This window comes from Struthio camelus, chromosome Z, assembly GCF_040807025.1.
Source record: "Struthio camelus isolate bStrCam1 chromosome Z, bStrCam1.hap1, whole genome shotgun sequence".
Taxonomy (NCBI): domain Eukaryota; kingdom Metazoa; phylum Chordata; class Aves; order Struthioniformes; family Struthionidae; genus Struthio; species Struthio camelus.
This window is the reverse complement of record NC_090982.1, coordinates 17,138,174-17,158,136: the sequence shown is the minus strand read 5'-3', so window position 1 is coordinate 17,158,136 and position 19,963 is coordinate 17,138,174. Positions and strand designations below refer to the sequence as shown.

The following is a 19,963-nucleotide window of genomic DNA, read 5'->3' as shown; positions in this document are numbered from 1 at the left end:
GTCTATTATCTTCATTAATTTATGATCCAAGAATTACACGGATGAGCACTTAGGGAGTTAACAGCCCTTTTAAATTTACATTAAAGATTTTCTTCCAGATATCCCCACACGTATGTCCTTTTACTCCAGCTATTGTCGAGATATTAGTTATCTGAAATAACATGTTTTTGTTTTAAAGAGATATATGCTTTCTTTTTGTGCAGTACCACATATATAAACAAGTCATCTCTCCATTGCTACAACAGAGGCATAATCTTAAAGACTGTAACATCCTTGTTCACTACAGGGGGCTGATCAATTCCACGAGCGTGATCATTTCTATACCATGAATGAGGAGAGGGTCATGTAGAAAAAATAGAACGTAGTGATGTAATGAAAGACAGTATCACAGTGAAATCATAGAAGAATGCAACAGTAAGGTACTGGCAAGCATGGTGTTGCTATTTCCTAAATATGAGCGCTTAATTCTGCAACCACGACTTTTCTTCTTCATAAAGCTTATTTTTATGTAATTTTGAAGATAATATAGATTTCAGTCTAGTTTGTGAAACTGCAAGTGTAATTTCTCCATTTCTTTCAGACTGGCAAAAGTTTCAGCAAAAACTCACACAATTTACCAGTTTCAAGGAAATATATGTATTTTTTCATGTTCTTTGCAGACTGTGAAGGCTGAGTTGCAGATCAGTTTTTAAAACGAACTCTGTATTTCAGAGAATTTTCATATTATGTTGCCATACTAGACATTTGCATTGCTACTATTTGAACTTTAAAATAAATATTTCTATCTCCTATCACTGCAATGCAAGTTTGGCTTTTCCTTAGCTTGACACCCTTTGACACCAAAAAGGCTTGACACTTTTCGAAGGTTTATAAGTAGCCTTTTAAATAGGCTCATCTACACTTATGAGAGATAACTGCCTTTCTAAAGAGGGTAGAAGGAGAAATGTCCTCATGGTTTACTCTTCTGATTTTGCACAGATTGCAGGGATCTTCCCTAATGGCAGAAATAGATTGCAAGATCATTTTAAAAAAGTAGGTAAGAAAGCAGAGAATTGCACAAAAACGTAGTACTACTTTTAGTGAAAAAGGCTTCTTCAGGATGTTTGCTAACATAGCTTCATGCATTGTACGCTTACAACTGACAGAAAACATTTCTATATTCTGTTATCATCATTAGCTTATGACTCACAAAGTACTTGAACGATACTAAAAGACTCGTGTATGTTTTTAATTTAAGGTTACTAACTTTTCCAGGAAATCCTCCACAGATAAACTTTTCTTCCATTGATCCAATACAGAAATATCTGTAATGCTTTGTGTTGAAATAACGGAGGCTGAAACAGAGAAACACATAAAATCACACAAAAATATGAGTTTTTACTTTTACGTATTGGACAAACCATTGCAGAGGCTAACAAAACTGTAGCTAGTATGTATACAAGAAAAAATGCTTTCAGTTTCTATTAGCAACAGTAACTAAAAATATATCAGAAACACGCAAATGTTTTCTTATTTATTTTATTTTTACCTCTGTGCTTGGAAAGCTCTTCTTTTTTCAGTACCTCAAAATCCCAGCAGTAAATCTTTCAAACCTCTCCCAACTAATTAGATGCAGTTTTTACTCATCTCCTACAGTTTCTTTCCTTCCACAACAGCATACCCCTAATATATTGCACTGTATTTGATTAATTCAGCAGTAAATTTTCCAGAGATTTCTACAAACGAATCAATCACCCTTATTTGTATTGCTGTATATAAATAAATATCCATTACCCATTGTTTTCTACTCTGGCAATGAACACACACTGTCTGCAAGCGCTGTATGAACTGGTACACTGCCAGTCTTGGAAATATTTTCTTTTCTACCAGATGTATCATATTATGCCCAACTACCAACTTTTCCTTTAATCCACAGTGACTATAAACCATATAGAACTACATAACCTACTTCTAATCCACGGCCTCCTATACTTATCATCAGCAAAGAGTCCAGTGAGATGATACTTTTCATCTTGATGTAAACAAGGTGGAAAGCAAAGTGATAATCTATAGATAGAAAACTTCTGCCTTGCCATGCTCTGCACAAAGAAAAAGGTACATGACAAAATTATGAGAAACTTCCATTCTTATTCTTTTTGTGCTCTACGTGTTCAAACAGTCCCACTGTTTTCAAGGTTTATATTATATTACTATTATATTACTACTTATATTATATATTTAAACTTTATCTTTTGTAAAACTGATACAGTCAAAATTAGGACATGAGCTTAACATTTATCAGGTCTGATATTTAGCCTTATCTATACTTCCGCCTATGCAAAACTGCGCATATACTTAGTTATATTTATCTAAACTTTGAATAGGAAATTGCGGATGCATACCGTAACACCTGCATACACCTCCTGAACAGTCTAACAGACACATGTGGAGGCTAACTAGAAACAATTAAGAATGACTCCTACTACTATGCTATCGTGACTGCTCAAAGTATTTTTAAAGCCTCTTAGTTTTCACATGTGATTACGGGCTAACGAAATACCTATGTAAATCCACCTTCATTATCTAATTTACTTTCATTAAAAGTAACAATGAAAATATGGTAGGCACTATAGCTTCATCACATTTAGACAAACATCATGTAAAGTCTTTTAAAATATGGCACTGATACTAGTTATAATCAACTGAATTCTAGAATTAAGAACTCAACATGGCAACTTCAGTAACTTTTAATTCAAGATCATTTTCAATAAACTATCCAACAGCTCTTGTGGCACAAAAGCCCCCATGCAGTACTATATAAATGGTATAGAACCAGATACAAAACATTGAGTTTAGGAAATATAGAAAAATTACTCTTAATTAGAGGCTTGGATTTAGTAAGTATATACTTTAGGAAGAAAATGTCCAAAATTCTAGCATAAAAGGCATAGTGGAAAATGCAACTAGCAACAGAAACGTGGGAGAATGTCGTCAGGGAGACTGGAAATCTCTCTGTAGTTCTGTGTTCATGGCCTGACTTAAACTCTGTTGCTTAAGGTCCTAGAAACTTCCCTCTTCAGTCCACCCACATCAGCACGTGCTGTCAAGTCAGGCTCAGTTTGGAAAGTTAGACATCTTAGGTGACAAAGCAGAGAGAGTTCACTGACTCGGATTGCTACCAGACCAGTGCTGTCAGTTGCACTTTTCAAAACCTTCCTGCATAGGTGAGAGAAAATGAACAAAAGAAAAAAAATACGCAGGAAGCAACGTGCACAAACACAGTCACTTCTGTGAAACGTCACCATCACAGCACCTTTTTCCTTTCAGTTCATTCCTCTGAGATACAATAGATACAATTCCCAGTCCTGTAAATGCCAGCAAATTTTAACTAAAAGGCAAAAAACACTGCCATAATACAATCTTTACTTTAGAAGATTCCTATCAGTATTTAATAAACACCATACTGATCCAATATATCCCTTTTTGCCTAAGTCAAAGTATGACAGTTCCTCCATGATCTCCTTCTCTACTGATTCTGTACTAAGAAAGCAGTAACTGACAACTGGATCTAGGCCAGCAACATGTTACTAGCCATACATTAGATTAAGTAGCCTATATAGAAGTAACTGCTAAAACTATTACATTTACAGTAAAATAAAGTACAGCTAGTGAAGTTCCTGGTAGAAATCAAAGAAATAGAAAAAAATGTTGGTAATAATCTGTCCTTATTAAAACAAGCTGTAAGGATTGTGACGTAACAGCTCCTAAAGTACTCTGGGGTTACAGATAAATGACCTGCTGGGGTTTATGCAGAAACTTCTGAACGGATAAATACAAGCAATAAAATGACAGAGATCAGTAAGAAACTGTAAACATCAGTGTGGAGTTTTACTGAGGATAACTCTAAACTAACAGCCTACAATTAAGCTCGTTTTCAATCATTGATGTTTGTGAAGTGGAACAAGTATGTCCTAGGGCCTTCTTGACAGATGGTAACCTTATGAAGAGCGAAAGCGCATTTTACAGAAGATTTCAAAATGAAATTGTTCTGAGTGTGAAGGTTAAGATGAATCAGTTCACTTTAAGTAGTCTGTTACCATACAGCCCTTTTTGCCTTTCTCAAATATATGCAAGTGTTTTCAAATGCCAGTATTATTGGCTGTCCCTTAATAAACGCATATATACTCCTAATTTTTAACAAAATCTAAATGTATCTGAAAATTTTTTTAAACCAGAAAACACTTGCGTATTTTCACAGTTCCATACGACTTGCATATATTGTCAGTTTGTAAAGTAAGAGAAGCTTGAACTTCTAAGTTCACTTTGCAGTCACACCCGTAACACTTAATAGCATAAGGAATCTGACTTGGAGTCTTTAATGACTGAAACATGCCCTTTCTTCAGTAATTCATTTATACTGAAAATAGTATCTGTGGGGTGATAAAATGCACAAATACATTAAGACCAGGATTCCAGAGCCAGATGAGCCGGATGTGCCCAAGAATCAGCGTGGCATGCTCATTGCTCTTCACCTTTTTCTAAGAACTGGAAACACCAGGCAAGTGCATTTCCCGTAACAGATGTTTCACTAATCAACCTAACTCTCATTTACAATCTAATAGGATGCAAGCTAGGAAAAACAGTGGAACAAGATGCTGCAGTTCTGAGGAGCCTACTGCTTGTAAAGATGATTACCGCTTAATACCTCCCAGTGTGTGATCACATCTATTGACCCCTTCTGGTGGCAAGTAAGCATGCCAAAGCACAACTCATATTAGAGAGCTATCTTCTTATTCAGTTCCAGAGCAGCCATTCAGCAGGCCACAGGATGTTTTGCTTCTACATGTTTTCGCTTGTCCCACTGTGTTCTGGTCAGCACTGCCCAACTCCTGAAAATTCAGGCCAGAAAAACTCCCAGTTTAATTATTTTCCACAATAACCTCTTATACGTTTTGCTCATTTATTTCAGTTTTTATTCACAGATACGACAGAAACATCAGAAGACCAAAATGAATGGAACTACTGTGAGAAGGTTTTAAATGCTAAATGACAGTTTGCATGCTGTTGGAGTTACAGTAGCAATAGAAGTTTCTGTCGTTACAATGCAAGAAAATACTAAGGCACCATACAGGGGCACTATAAGGAACAATTTCCTCACTCAAAAGCAAGAAATGCAGGCAAGGTATTTTATGCCATGGATCTTAGTTATGATCAAGTATTATCACTGGACCAGTCCCAAGTTGCATGTCTTTCAGCTATGTAGCATGATTACTTGCATACATACTTGCACGCTCCCTGAACTCTTGAAGGAATCATGTCTCAACACCTCAGTCTTCCATTCACACACCAGAAATAGCACCTCTGAGCAAAGCACCACTGTGCTGGAGAAGTCTTTTCTTTGGCTTATAGTTTCTTATTGAAAATGTAAATAAATAAAAACTCAATTAAGCAAGACAGCATGCTTCAGTGATAAGCAATTCATACTACCACACCATATGAAAGTAAATGGGAAGGAAGAGTTCATAAGGTTTTGTGACAACAAATCAACAAATCAACATCTATAAAGCCAAAATATTCCTTGTAGTTGTCAAGAAATATCCACACTCCATGAAATTTGAATTACATCTCAAACATTAGAAAGAAATACTCCTCTGTACCATCTTCAGGGAATATAGTGTTGGGTACCCTTAGCCTACTGCATAATAAGGTAGCTAGAAAATGTGAATCATTTTCCAGAAAAGATAACTAATTGACTTTTCTGCTTTAGAAGTCATAGTGCACTCTTCACCAAAAGCGGAAACCAGCTATAAGACACGATTCTGCAACAGAAAATCAAAAAATTGATGCTCTTCAGATTTGGCAAAACTATACTCCGATTTTTTATTGAAGAATATCACTTCACCATCAGTAAGAGAATTAAGATCATATTTGCAGTAGAACTGCAGTAAAATAAACTCACTAAAAAAGAATTCCTAACAAATTATTTCTCTATGTATTTTTAATGCGTACCAACTTTTATTTAATTACTGCTATGTCTTGTAGAATGAGCTAAGAGAAATAATAAAACCATACCTCATATAAATAGTCTGTAGAGTGATACTTAAAAGCTGCAAACATTATGTTTCTTGTTTTGTGATGTATTCAATATTTCATTTGTCTAAAAGAAATATAAATTATTTAGCATCCCACCATATTATACAAAAATGATAATAGAGAAAGCTGGAATTATAATTCATCAATAATAGCTTCCTAATTTCTGTTAGCACGTGAACTCTGGAAGGAATTTCCCTTGTAATAATGCTAGGCAAAGCATTTAGTATTCCTCCTTCGGGAGAATGTAATAGACTAATTACAGACCATGGACAGTTGATTTTAATCCAAACAATCTGGGTTTCTTTTGGCTATGCCTCTTGCTGTTACAGTTAGTTTCACAGAAAACATTTCAAAACATTAAGTGAATGTGAGCATATGAAGCATCTCCCCTGAGTTAGCACGCTGAGTCTTAAACAGTAATTATGAGACCTGAATCCATCTAATTAATTTATATGGATTCTAATTTTAAGACAGTACGTTAACTATCTACATCATTAACTTTTCACTGACCCAAGTGAAAACGAAGGGATTTTAAAAAATCTGCTTCAGTTTAAGAAGGAAACAGGGGATCATTCAGACTAGTTGTGAGCAAGAGGTCCTGCTGGAACAGCAAGCCTCTGGTCTAGCAAAGGCCACCGTTGGGAATCAGGAGTGTGATGAAAGCTATTAAAGGGCAGAAATAGGGTATGTGGGCAAAACAGATTACATTCCTGCTCTGGCAGGCATGAGACACTGCTTCTGGTTAATTACAATTAGTTAGGGGAGTTGAAGTTAAGCAAGATAATTCTGTCCAAAATTGTATAAGATAAACAAAATCGAACATTACGTACAGCATGAAAGGTAGGGTCAGCAGGGACTCTTGAGACTCAAAGCCGCCTTCATCTGGTATTGCAGCTATCAGTAATACCATATGAAGCCAAAATTGCCTAGGTAACAGTGTGGGAAACACTAAATTTGGTTACAAACGCAGCAGAACTGGGACCAAGGATGAAAAGGTGATTAGGGGCCGGCTGTTTATTTGGGAGGAGTCTCAGTGGAGAAAAGAAAGTGCTGAGGTGGTGAAGAGGTAGGTTTAGGAAAAGAAAAAAGGAGAATAAAGTGTAAGAAGAAAGAAGGGGTCTTCTGATGCTAGGAGTGTCCATGCCTGTAGATAGTGGTGAAGCTGACCTGAGGACCCAAACCAGCGAGGATACCTTGGACAGTCAATCCCATTGGACAACCCGCTGGTCTCTCCCTCATACCTACATCCAAAAGACTTGGTGTGGGAGGGTAGAGGAAAACAGGATAAGCTTTTAAGGAGAGACAGATTTGTACCTTAACACTACAGTGCAGCAAGAAAAGGAATAGTATTACAACCTAAGAGTGTGTCATTTGTCATTTCTAAGATTTCTTTATAGTCCTATAACTGTGCATCCATACCAGGCAACAAAATTACAACTGTTACTTGCAGTGATATAATTGTGAATTAATACTTCTAGTAGTAGTGGTGCATTTACTAGCCACTTTAAAATATTATTAGCTTTTTAAAGGTGTGTTGCTTAACCAGTAAACACCGCAAGCATCTCCACCAGATACATCTCAAACTCTCCAATTTAAGTAGGTGTGGGAGCAACACTAGTGTATGCAGGTATGAGGAAATCGAAATGTAACTTATGTATGCTTTTAAAAATAAATAATAAAACTACATACAAATAGGTTCCTGCTTCATTTTCGAAAAACTCTCCGGAATACCACTTTTAACTGATGAAATACATAGTAGCAGGTATTTCGGGCAGCACGTTTTTAAACCTGTGAACGTTAAAAACGGCGAGGGGTGGGAGGGTGAAGACACAAGCCCCGTCTGGAGCGACGCCCCTCACCACACGGCGAGCATCGCCTCAGGGCGGCGGCCGCTCCGCCACGCCCTGCCCCCCACCCCCCTGCGCGCGCGGGGGGGGGGAGGGGTGTGGAGAGACGGGCCAGGGGGCTTCTGATTGGCTGCCGCCCCCGTGGCGCACCGCCCAACGGTCGCGCGGCCGGGAGGAGGGACCCCGCCCCCCAACGGTCGCTGTGGTGGCGGCAGGTGCCGCCGAGCGCGGCGCCGGGGGTTGGGGGGGGACGGGGGGCTGGAAGAGACTGGGCTTGACACACTTCTTGGCTGTTCAATTACTCTACGGCCTTGGCTGTACAAGCAGCAGGGTCAAGGGGTCCGAAGCAGGACAGCACCTAATCTCTAAAAAGAAATTCGTGGTTATTATTTCAGGAGAAGACATGAGAAAACTTTTGTGATCCTGAGAAGAGAAATAAAAATACTTTAAAAGCAATAAATACAGTTAAGTAACGAAAACTGTAACTTTCATCCAACTGTAGCAGCTTGTATAGGAGAAAAAGCTAAAAGAGACAACTGTCAGAGTCCAGTACTCTCTGACCAGGTGCTTTTAGTTATTTCATACTTGGAAGGCGTAATGTTAGAATCAAGATTTACTTTTTTGGAGATGTGGAATGGATTTTTTTTTTTTTTTTGGTTTAGCAGAGTGATCCAACAACATAATAAAAATCACAAGAGAAGTGTTAAGTTACACTTAGCAAAATATAGCAATTGCCATATACAGTTCGATCACAAAAGCACTGTGATTCCCATTAGCAGTCAGTCTCTGTAATATGCTCACTGTCACGACGCTAGGTGTCCCCAGTCACCAGGAAGGAACATGGGGGTTGAAGCCAGCCCAAGCCCACTGCTTACTTGCAAATTCTTTTCTTAGTCGTTCAGGGTTTATACTCTTAGGTTGAGGCAGGTATGCGTTGCCTCCTCCCCACCCCCTTGCTGGTCTGGCTGTCTCAGGGAGAAATGTTTAAACCAGTTGATCCACTCAACTGATAGAAGCTGCTTATCTAAAAGAAAGGCCACTCTCTAGTCCCTTTTGTGTTGAGATAAAGTCAGCTTCCTGTGCGACAGCTGTGATTACTAAGTCACACCCTACACCCTTCCTGAGCTTCATGGGCACCTCGCCCTTGCCCATCTCCTCTGAACCTTCTTCCATTGTAGGGGTTTATCGGTTGGTCACAACAACAAAGAGCAGGTTAATTTTTAAAGTGATTATTTTTAAAGTGATTACTTCTAGAACGTACGCTTTTGTCAACCCCACTGTCTGTGACCTTGTGAACAGAATCAGTAATAAGAAATAGACCAGAATTTAATATCCAGAAATGCTTGCATTTCTTATGCTCAAGAATCATATGAAATGTCATTTTGTACAATGAACTCTAGATTTTGGGGAACAGTTTTGTTTTTAATTGGCTGCCAAAGTTGTGCACCCAGACTGATGTCTTGCTAAACTAAACAGTCAGTTAAGCACTAAATGTCAGCTGAGGTCCAGGCTCTGACTAATCCCTGGATTGATATGAAAGATCATGACTGCGTGCAAGAATTCCTCTTGCTCCAGCGCTGATTGCTTTTACACAAGTCCCAGCTGCTCCAAATGCAACACTTTTGCATGCTGGGAAGGTTCCCTCTTGCCATATGTGCCAGCACAAGCCATAATATTGAACGACCTTACCTCCTCCTGGCACCTTGCATGGCCATCTACAGAGGATGTGTCACAAATGCAGATGTTTGTGGTAGTGCCGCAGCAGACACATTCAACTTACTACTGTGATACTTTCATGAGTTTGGAAAACTTGGTTCTTCTGAAAACTCTTTGAAGGTTGCTAAAGCTCAATTTCAAACTAGTTGCTAAAACCCATATGAGGATAGATTTCTGTGGGGAAAATAAAGTGACACTATTCACTCTTGTTTTAAGAGTTACATTAGTTTTTGTACTTCACAGTGAGTGAAGAAGTTAAGTAAAAAAAAAAAAAAAAGGGCAGATGCTGGTTTTACCACTACAAAAATACTATTTTTTTTTTGTCTGAGAGAATAGGATTAGCTCTATATTTGCATAGATTTTTTCCAAACACAGGCATTCTGCAGATGTTGCCAACCAGTGAATATAGCATAATAGAAACCGTACTGAAAAGAAAGAATGTTTTTTTCAGGAGTAATGCCCCTATCAGGATTACTAGTCTTACAAAATTGCTATGAAGCCTCCACAGAAATGGTATAAGTGATGCCCAGTAGGAGTCTTCTGGTTGTTGGACAGTTACAGGGTCCAGCTGGAGTGGGAAGAGAAGAGTACTCCATGCTGCAGGCTCCATCAGTAGCAGATCCCATGAAAAATGTAAATGCCAGTTCCTGAGTGTTGTCTTAGTGCTTATAGTTTTAAAATGTTTTTATGTACTGCTGTCTCAGAAGAAAAAGAAAAAGAACATTTTTCAGACAAATCCTTGGCCCAGGGAGGTTGAGAACTGCAAGAAGGAATAACACACGGTGCACAGGAACTGCCAATAAAGGTATTTAATAAGTGTGGCTTTCCTAGCTGGAATATAGAGAAATACACATTTTTACCCCAAAGCAAGAAACTAAAGAAAGCATACTATTCTTACCCTGTTAAAGCAAGAACTCTGGCACCACAGGCAACTAAGGAGACTTTGAAGATTACCATCTGAGGCAAACTTATTTGTAGGTTGTTTTGATTCTGATTTACAGAGAAATGGGTAATTGAAAAGGATGCCGCTGCAGAGAAATGCCTGCAGACAGCAAGGGCTTTTGAAGTATCTGGAAAAGGTTAAAACAGTAGTAACCACTGGAGCAGATCAAGTAGTAGTTCATGTCTCAGGTCTGCAGCTACTCTAACGTGCTATATTTAAAGAGACAGAGATGTCCCATAAAGGCAGTGTCTCCAGGCTCGCTTCATCAGATTGAACACTTAGTGGGGTACATGCCCTGCAAAAGAAAAGTGGCAGCAATTCAAAGTTAGTCCATGACTCTTTTTCCTCGGGTATACCTAAGACAGAGATGTCTGTGTGCATGACTTTGAAACAGATGCATGGCGACTGTATGGCCGATAAAATGTGATAAGTAGTATACTACTTTGTTACGATTAAGGTCAAGAATGGAAGTCTTTCCTCTCTAGGTCACTGCCTGGACTCATGCGAAGCCTTTCTTGGAGGATGACTGGGGACTCCATGAAAACAAAATTGTAGCTTTGGTACTCACTGGGCAACCATACATTTTCCTTGAACAACTGCGTGCAACATCTTAATTGGTTGTTTCATGACAAACGCTGAGAATTTTATTAACATGAACACCAGTTAGCGCTGTCTGTCAGGGTAAGGAGTGTGAGAAGAAAGAGGAGAGGAGGACAAGAGAAGATCGAGAGGAAGAGAGGGGAGGGAAGGAGAGGAGAGGAGAAGAGAGAAGAGCAGAGGAGAGAGGAGGGAAGAGGAGAGGAGAAGTGTTTCTCATTCTAATCTTTCACCGTGGAGATACTGTTTTGGTTTGCCTGAAAAGACGGTTAAATGTTTGGTTCTAGACCTCAGCGGTGCTAGGGCATCTGCTGCTGTGCTCTTTTCTCAACTTTATAAAACCTGTCTTTGAGCTCCAGAAAGACTTTTTTTTTTTTTTTTGAGGAAATACTGCAGGGAAATATTGCACAACATTGCTGTGAATACAGTCATAATCTTGAGCATGAGTCATTATTCTCTAGAAAGCAGTCCATCGTGAGATGGATCATAGCTGGTACAACTCAACATAACTTCATATAAACTGTAGCAACTCATATTAATCAAAAATTTAGCCACCCATCTTTACGGGGTTTTTTTGGCATCATTTTATTTTATAGTAGTCATATAAATAACAACTGAATGTAAAATACTACTAAGGCAAGAAAGAAAGAAACATGTAAGGAAATACTTGTGAGGAAAAAAGTGTTTTGCTTCCTAACTGCTTTGAGAGTGGAAAAGACTAAAAATATATGAAGCTGGTTTTCCTGTAAAGGGAATCAATTCACTGAGTTTCAGAGAGGATTTATCTCCTTAGATACCTAACACATAACGGAGTTATGCCTGAATTGATCTCTCAGTATGTGTTTGTCTAGTTTAAGTTACTCCAACCACCATAGAAAAGTAAATATAAAAAAATTTTAGTGTATTTCATCAATAATTTTTATAAGCTAGCCTAAATGAACAAAACAAATATACAGTAGACTTTGAAGACAGATTTCCTCACAGTGAACTAAGGCACCCAGAAAAACAAGGCGCAAAGAGAAAGGATAGCTACACAATATACTTCCTAAGTACCTAAGTGTACCACAGTCATTAATTCAAAAGAATAGCGTCATATGATGTCTTTTAATCAAGATGCTGCTTTGAATCACTGTAACATGTAATTATGTGGAATTACCTGGAAAATGAATGTTGAAGGGAAAATAGTTTTTTGCTTCAGCCATCTACGGAAGGCTGGAAAATTCCATAAAAGATGCAACAGTCGCTAAGAGAAAAGTAGAGCGAACTTGGACGCACCTGCAGAGTGTGTCTGTGGGTTGTTTTTTTGTTTGTACTTCATTGGAGTTGCTTAGATACTGAAACAAATTGTCGTGAGAAACTAAACACATTACATTGTTCATTGTACATTGTACATTTTTTTACAGGTTTGGTTGGCTATTGCACTATTTGATGAGGTAACCTTTTTAGTGTTTCCAGCTAGTTGTTTAGGGGCTAGGAGCTGTTTTTCATTCTTACATAAAATGTAGAAAAAAAATCAGAGAAACAAAATCTGGATGACTTATTTCAAATGTTTGATAAGAGCTGGGTAAAAGTTTTAGTTCTGTTAGATCCACCCTGCAGCTTTGACTTACACAGGGTTAGTTAATGATGAGGAAAAAAAAATGATTCAGGATCAGAAGATTATTCAAGTTGGAAGGGACCTTGGGAGCTCTCTAGTCCAACCTCCTGCTAAAAGCAGGATCAGGTATGAGGTCAGACCAGGTTGCTCAGGGCTTTGTATTGCGGGGGTTTGGAAAGGTCCAAGGGTGGAGACAATACAACCTCCTTGGGCCCTGGCTCCCCTCCTGAACCTCTCCAGTTTGAGCTTTGCCCACCGTCTCTTGTCCTCCCTCCAGGTACTGCTGTAAGGAGCAGGCCCTGTCTGCTCGCTCCCCTTGCCAATGGTGCTGGAGTCTGCTGCGAGATGCCCAGAAGCCATCTCGGCTCCAGGCTGACTCACCTCTTCCTAGCAATTTAATCTCATTTTCCACATCTAGTTAAAAATTTTTTATATAAAGGTTGATTTTCATTGGTCAGTAATGTTCTCAGTTTATTTGCAACTAAATGCAGTGAAAACACTATGCTTGATATTTCTTTTTGCCAGTGGAAACCATTCTATATAGAGATGTTTATTTAAACAAATAGCTTAAAATGAGCTTGCCTGGATTCTTTGATTTTCTATGTTATTTTGTTTTCAAACACTGAGTAATGTTTTTTTAAATGTGTGACTATCACATTTTTATTTTTATCTCAGGGCCTGCTTGGGTGGAAACTGAAATTCAATAAATTCTACAACAACTTTAGGTCTTTTTTCTAGTGCAAAACTACTTTTGGAATTTGAAAATAATTTGTTAAAATAAAGGAGTTATTTGTGGTTAGTGAATTGAATTATTTCTATTTACCAAGTTCTTCAAAGTATTGGAACTAGTAATTCTCATCTTCATTTGTGGTTTTTAATCATAAACTGTTTTGAACTCAATAGCTTTGTAGGATCTACTCAGTGATCTGTAGTAGCTGAAAAAACTGGAAAAAAGAAATTCCTCTGTATTTACCAAAGAAGTTGCTGCTGACAAGAGCTGTCTTTGCATTTCATTGCATTTCATTGCAAGCGTTTATCAAATAATTTCATTCCATAGTTAATATTTTTTAATCATCTCAGCAGTAAGCATGTGCTTAATTTTATTTAACTTAAACTATTTTAACATTGTTTGGCTCTGTATGTAGTTGTCATAATGACATACTAAATCGTAATTTTTTTGAAAGAAAATGTTTTAAATCAAATCTTCATCCAAAAAGTAAATCGATATTTATCTACACTGTTAGCCACTTAAATGGTCAAACTGGTAAGACCATTCCAGCTTACCAGTCTTCCTTTCTTAAATAAGACTCTAATTGTGTACAATTGTGTTTATTAACTAAAATATAGTTGTATTCTGTTTTACATGATCATTTACTTGGCCAGCATTCTTTTTTCTAACCAAGAGAGCTTTTTAGCTGCAGTTGCTCAACTATCATTAAAAATTTGAATAATTTCTTTCAAATTTAAATTATTTAAAAAACAGGCCTGCAGATAAAGGATATGAGTAAAACAGTCATAAAAATACAACAAAGACTTGTTCACTGCAGTGCCGAGATTTGTCGTTACCATTTCTCTGAGTATTTCTTACAATTGTGGGTTTATCTGTAATGATCTGGAGTTAAGGGTAATTTACAAGGAAAAAGCTGTCTAGAGGATAAATAAGATGCTTAAAGCACTTGTCTGCCCTTTGATTAAGATTTTTAAAAGAAACAAAGGCAGAAGGTCTTTCTTCTGCAACTAAATCATGTAGCTGAAATCATCTGTTATGAAACATATATATTTAACTGATACTGGCTAACACGCTCAAATTGAAATAGCCTAATGTAGTCAACATTGTCTCTCATAGCTCTTTATCTCGGCATGCAGGAGAGATCGTACCCAGCTAAGGATCTGAAATCCTTGAGGTGATCTGCTTCTTTAATGGACGTATCTGGAATGACATCTCAGTCTTGATACTGTCACTTAAAAGCAAAGACATAACTGGAAACCGTTAGCCTCTTGGTAAGAATATAGTGGCAACAGCTGCTAAGCTTGAGTCCTGATCTCATCCAGACTATCTTGATCAATGGAAGATTCGCCCAAGTACAGGCTAAGTCGGTATCAATGTACATGCTGAAGCAGCATTCTTGAAACCAATGGGAATGTGTACCAGTTCTTAATAACTTTAATGGAAGGGGTTTTAGCTTCTTTTCTTTCATTTAATAAATCTGTATTTCTCTCTCTACTGCAAAATCATCTATCTTAAAAGAATGACTCTTTGGTACTCTGAAATCTGCCATTTTTGTCTTTTGTTATGCCTGCTTCATCCGTTGCCCTGTATGGTGTCCACATTGTTAGTAATTTCATTCTTGCCAAATACGCTTAAGTTCTGACAATCAAAAGAGTATGCTAAAATGCCTATTTAAGACATCAGCCTGGGAGTGAACCGGCAGTCAGAGATTAGAGCTGCATCAAATTAAGCTGACATCCTGTGTCAGTTACTTATTGTTGCAGTACTGAGCTTTTAACATTTCACTCATACTGATCCTGCTATTTAATGCATGGTTCTGAGGGAGGTTTGTGATTGATAAAATTCTTCTAGCTGAAAATGAAAAAAACCTTTATCTGTGACATACATTACAGATGCATTAGAAGTTTGGAAAGCAACTATAAGCGGGTGAATGACTAGGTGTTATTATCTAAACACCTTTCATTAAAAATGCACAGATTCAGATGAAATCAACTGGTAAGTCACTAGAGCACAAAAAAATCTCATTCATCTGAAACAATGCAAACTCTTGATATCTGTACCCTCTGGAGGATGCTCAAGAATGGCTTTTCCAAAGGCTTGCGCACCTCTGAAGACTGACTAACGCACTTCCTGGGCTTTTCATCTCATGAGCATGTTATCTTTCAGTAACTTGTTTGGCTGAGGGTCCTTTCTTCCTGATTTTACATTGATCTAACTTACTTTCTCACGGTTTCCTTTCTGACTTGGTGAAGCACAACAGACAGAAACATCTGATCAGGCATATTGTAATGATAAAGGAGAGACATCATGGAAAGGGAACTACATTTCCACATGTATTCTCTACTCTCCTTTTCTTTAAAGTTTGATTCAAAAGCAGAGATAACACAGGTAGTGGTCTGTCCTTCACAAAAGGCATGCTACACAGTCCACCCCACACAAAAATGCAGTGGGTCGTTCTAATTTGTTCTAAGATATTTTGTAACATTATATATTACCATCTACCTTTATGGCATTCTCCTTTCAAGCGTAGGGTGGAGAGGCAGCAGTGAAGAGGGTTGATCTTACCAAATTAGTACTGGATCATTTATATTTTAGTTAGTGGGGGTTACCCCATTTGATATAAAGACATAAAAAATGATTCATTGTGACTAGAATAAAACATTCATTTTGGTGATCCAATTTGTACACAATGAGTCTAATTTCCCTAATGAATAAGTAAGTGCTTCGTTTTGAGAAGCCAATATTGTTAACTTACAGTGCTGAAAAAGCGAACAGTAATTTTAAGAATCAAACCGTTCTCTTGTTCCTAGAGAAACTTACATTATTTTAGAGCTATGATACATCGGGGTGAGTGGAAGAGTTTATCTGGTAAGCAATAACTGTGGAGTCTTTTGGCTTTTAGTTCCAGTTGCTCTAGTTGCAACAGCTATGTAATGCACCTCTTAAATTGATGCCTCAGTATGAAGAAATACGGGTTGATGAAATTAAGTTTATCCCAGAAGTAGTCATGCTATCTGTTTTAAAATTTGTTATAGTTTGGTAAATGGGCTTTTGTTTTGTAACACTATCCACACCTATACTAATATTTCAATGTTTACTTTTTAATAGATATTTTGGATTAGATCATAATCATTAGATCATCAGGGTGACCTGATCATGCATTAGATCATTTTAGTCACTAAAAGATTGCCTTTTGTCAGAACATCTCAAAGCAGCATTGCCAAATTTCTTAATAACAATAACAAAGATAATAATAACTTTACATCACGGTGAAATTCCTGCTTAAGGTCAGGGAGTCTCATGGTATTGGCAAATAGCTAGTGCTTCATAAAGGAATGAAAATCAAATAAAAATTCCACTTTGAAACAAGATATCTGAAGACTGAAGAGGAAAGCAAAGACATTAAAGTCTGATATAATGCTGTGCCACCTCCAATGAGAACAAATGCCAAATCAAAATATTTTTACTTATGAATCAGAATAATTAAAAAAGCAATAAAATTATATACTCACTTCAATTTATCAAAAAAAAAGGGGGAAATGTAATTGGTAAGTCTAGAAATAATATGGAGATGAAAATATAGCTAATGAAAAGCTATCAGCTATTTTGGAAAAATGTAAACAGCTTGATTAACCAGGACACGTAGCTGGTTAGAGTGCATGAAGCATGAGGGAACTTTGTAGTCATATTCGTTCACCACCAGAATTTATGACAAAACACACATCCAAGTATCACGGATCCTGCAGTGCTTGCAGAAGGGGTTTTGCGAAAAGCTGCTGTGAGTGTGATTGTGCTCCACTAGGGGCTGTCAATGTCACACGTCTAGATAAACAGTTTCCAGTTACGAGAGCAGAGTGTAGGTGGAAAAACCTCACCGGGACTGTAAGAGAAGAGTTTTAGCTCTCCATGTATCTGCCTAAAGTACGGATCTTCCTACTGGCCAAAGAAAACAGCTCCTCTGTCAGAAGAGAGGTGGATCAAAAGGGGAATTGGCTTTGGTAATATTTCCTGAAATAAAAGTGCGGTGCTTTCATGAAGTTCAGATGCATTTTCTTTGCAGTTTGATTTAGTTGCTTCCAAAGTAAAAAGACATCAACGTTAGTGAAAACTATATTATTTGGTTGCCACAGGAACTCTGTTAGCTTAAATTTTTTTGTCTTAGCAGTTCTTGAATACTGAAAATTAGTAAGCCATCTTTGAAAAACCATGTACGTGGGGTATGTGGCTGTTCACATACAAAAATAAAATTTTGCAATGTTTTTGTAAGCCGTATTTGTTGAGGAGGAAGTATCAGCACGACCATGTAAACTTTCTATATAATGTTTTTGGTATGAAAAATACTCCTGTCCACATCTCTCAACTAGGACCTGAAAGTTCAACTCATAACTGAGTAGTGACATCCGAATATTAAGAACGCTTGTTGAAGTACCTTTGCAAACCTCATTTTATACTAAATGAAACAGGAATTCATACTGAATAAAACAGGGTGGCAGTAGAAGATGACTCCAGTCCTGAGCCATTTGCATCATGGAGGAGACCCATTTAATGTGACTAATCCTATGAAGATGTGCTAGCCCCAAACATTCCTGCAGTCACATCAGATCTTTAGAGAGATAAAAGAAGAACTTTTATTCCACTAATTTCTTTAAGATTGGAGTTTTACTGTGATTCATTTTACAAATTGAACTAAGACATTCTGTGGCATGATAATAAGGTATTATAACATGCCACAATTATGGTAGCTATAGAAACTGGTGAAAGCATAACGCACTAGCTCAGAGAATATTTGTGTTTTGGCTAAGACATGAGCATGCTTTCAGTGAAAAACCACAAGGCAGAACAGCTGGACTGGTTTGAAGCTCTCAGTGAAATCATATGGGAGGGGCAGATTAAACTTTTAAAATGTGCAGATAATGATAGCTGTTGATTAAAAACTTAAGTTTGCTATTTAAACTAACTATGAAACACTAAACAAAATATCATTAACAGCTTCAGTGATACCTCTCCCAGGGTTCAAATCGACGCTGTCTCTCCCCTAGGCTGTGTGATTGCTATTTCATAGCCTTTTAGTGGTTCTCCTGTTTTTTCATTAACTGTTGTCTGTGATACTGCTTTTATGTTACATTTAAGTGAAGGAACTAGAAGAGAAAACTACAGAAGGAGGAAGACAAACACACAGCCTGTATGTGCTAGCAGGTGTTGGCTGATACAGTGTGTACTCTCTTTGATGCACGTACTTTTCCAGGTTTTGGTTTGGGGATTACACTGATTAGGACTCGCAGACATTCCCTCATATACATTTCCCACACTCATGAACTGCTGCTCGTCTTTGGTACTACCTGTGAGTTCATTTGATGAATGATTTGAGGCATTTGCATTTGTTTTTCTCCTGCATATCCAGAGCTGAAGGAAGTTAGATATTAATGAAATTCTCAATTAAAAAGGTACCAGAAAGGCTATTCTGCTCTGATAACCTGACAGTAACACTGAGCTGAGGTTCCTGAGAAGCTGCAGTTTTGTTATCTCTTAGCTTCAGTGGATATTTCTGAATAGCACATTAAGAGCTTCTCTTCAGAATAGGTCTATAACTGGATAAAGTTGCTCTTCCGTCCTTGCACAGCCAGTCTCAGGTGTCTTGGGAGTTGTTTACGAAGAAGCTAAGTGCTTCAGCACTAGCCATACTATTAATTGCTGATATGGCCAGCTTTTTCATGAATAGCAAAATAACATGTTTTGAATAATGCAGCTGAAAAGACCGTTTATCTTGTCAGGTATATTGTGATGTATTATATCTCTCTTTGATGAAGCAAAAAAAAAAAAAAAAAGAAGAAGTCCCTCTGAAAGTCATTTAGGTATTTACCTTAAATAGATTGGGGTAGCAAACAGGATGCTAAGGCAAATCTGCAAGTCTCGTATAAGTTACTAATCATATTATTCCAATAGAAAAGCTTAGTAAAAATCTGTTTGCTTGGTTTACGTATGATTTTTTTTTACATGACAGGCTTACATATGCTTTTACTTATCTTTTCTAACTGAACATTTTTGCAGATAAAACCAAGAATAACATTATGTAATGAAGACACAGTAATAAGATTTGTGAGTCTAAACATTTAGACCAATTACTGTTTACTACTTTGTTGCTATAGCACTTCAGTTTTACTTGGCAGTCTTCTTTTACCAGGATAGAAAACTATAACAAAGAGATGCTGACAATGGAGGAAAACAGAGCACGTTAGGTGATAGGAGGCAGTATACCTCACAAGAAGTCTTCATACGTCTCCTGCACAGGCAGAGAACTTTGCTATAGCCTGTTCTAAATGGCCAGGGTGATGGAGATGTGCTCTGCATCACAGAAAAGAGTAATTTTGTCTGAGCCACAGCAGAGAAGATTTCTGGCTCATGCTGCCGCCGACAGGACAAGGAAGCTCAGATGCGTGTAGCCAGTCTCTGAACTTACAGGC

The 19,963-nt window shown here is 37.7% G+C and overlaps 1 protein-coding gene across 1 annotated transcript in view; it reads right to left on the bottom strand.

The window, feature by feature from the left end:
* The window catches only part of SHOC1 (shortage in chiasmata 1), a gene marked incomplete at its 5' end in the record, with an annotated part of 53,375 nt that extends 47,258 nt beyond the window's left edge, over positions 1-6,117 (bottom strand). Inside the window, 3 exons of the mRNA XM_068927891.1 lie at positions 1,247-1,334; positions 1,949-2,078; positions 6,052-6,117. Of these exons, the coding sequence (XP_068783992.1) occupies positions 1,247-1,334; positions 1,949-2,078; positions 6,052-6,117 (284 nt within the window). The remainder of the gene's footprint in view (positions 1-1,246; positions 1,335-1,948; positions 2,079-6,051) is intronic.
* Positions 6,118-19,963: the final 13,846 nt, after the last annotated feature.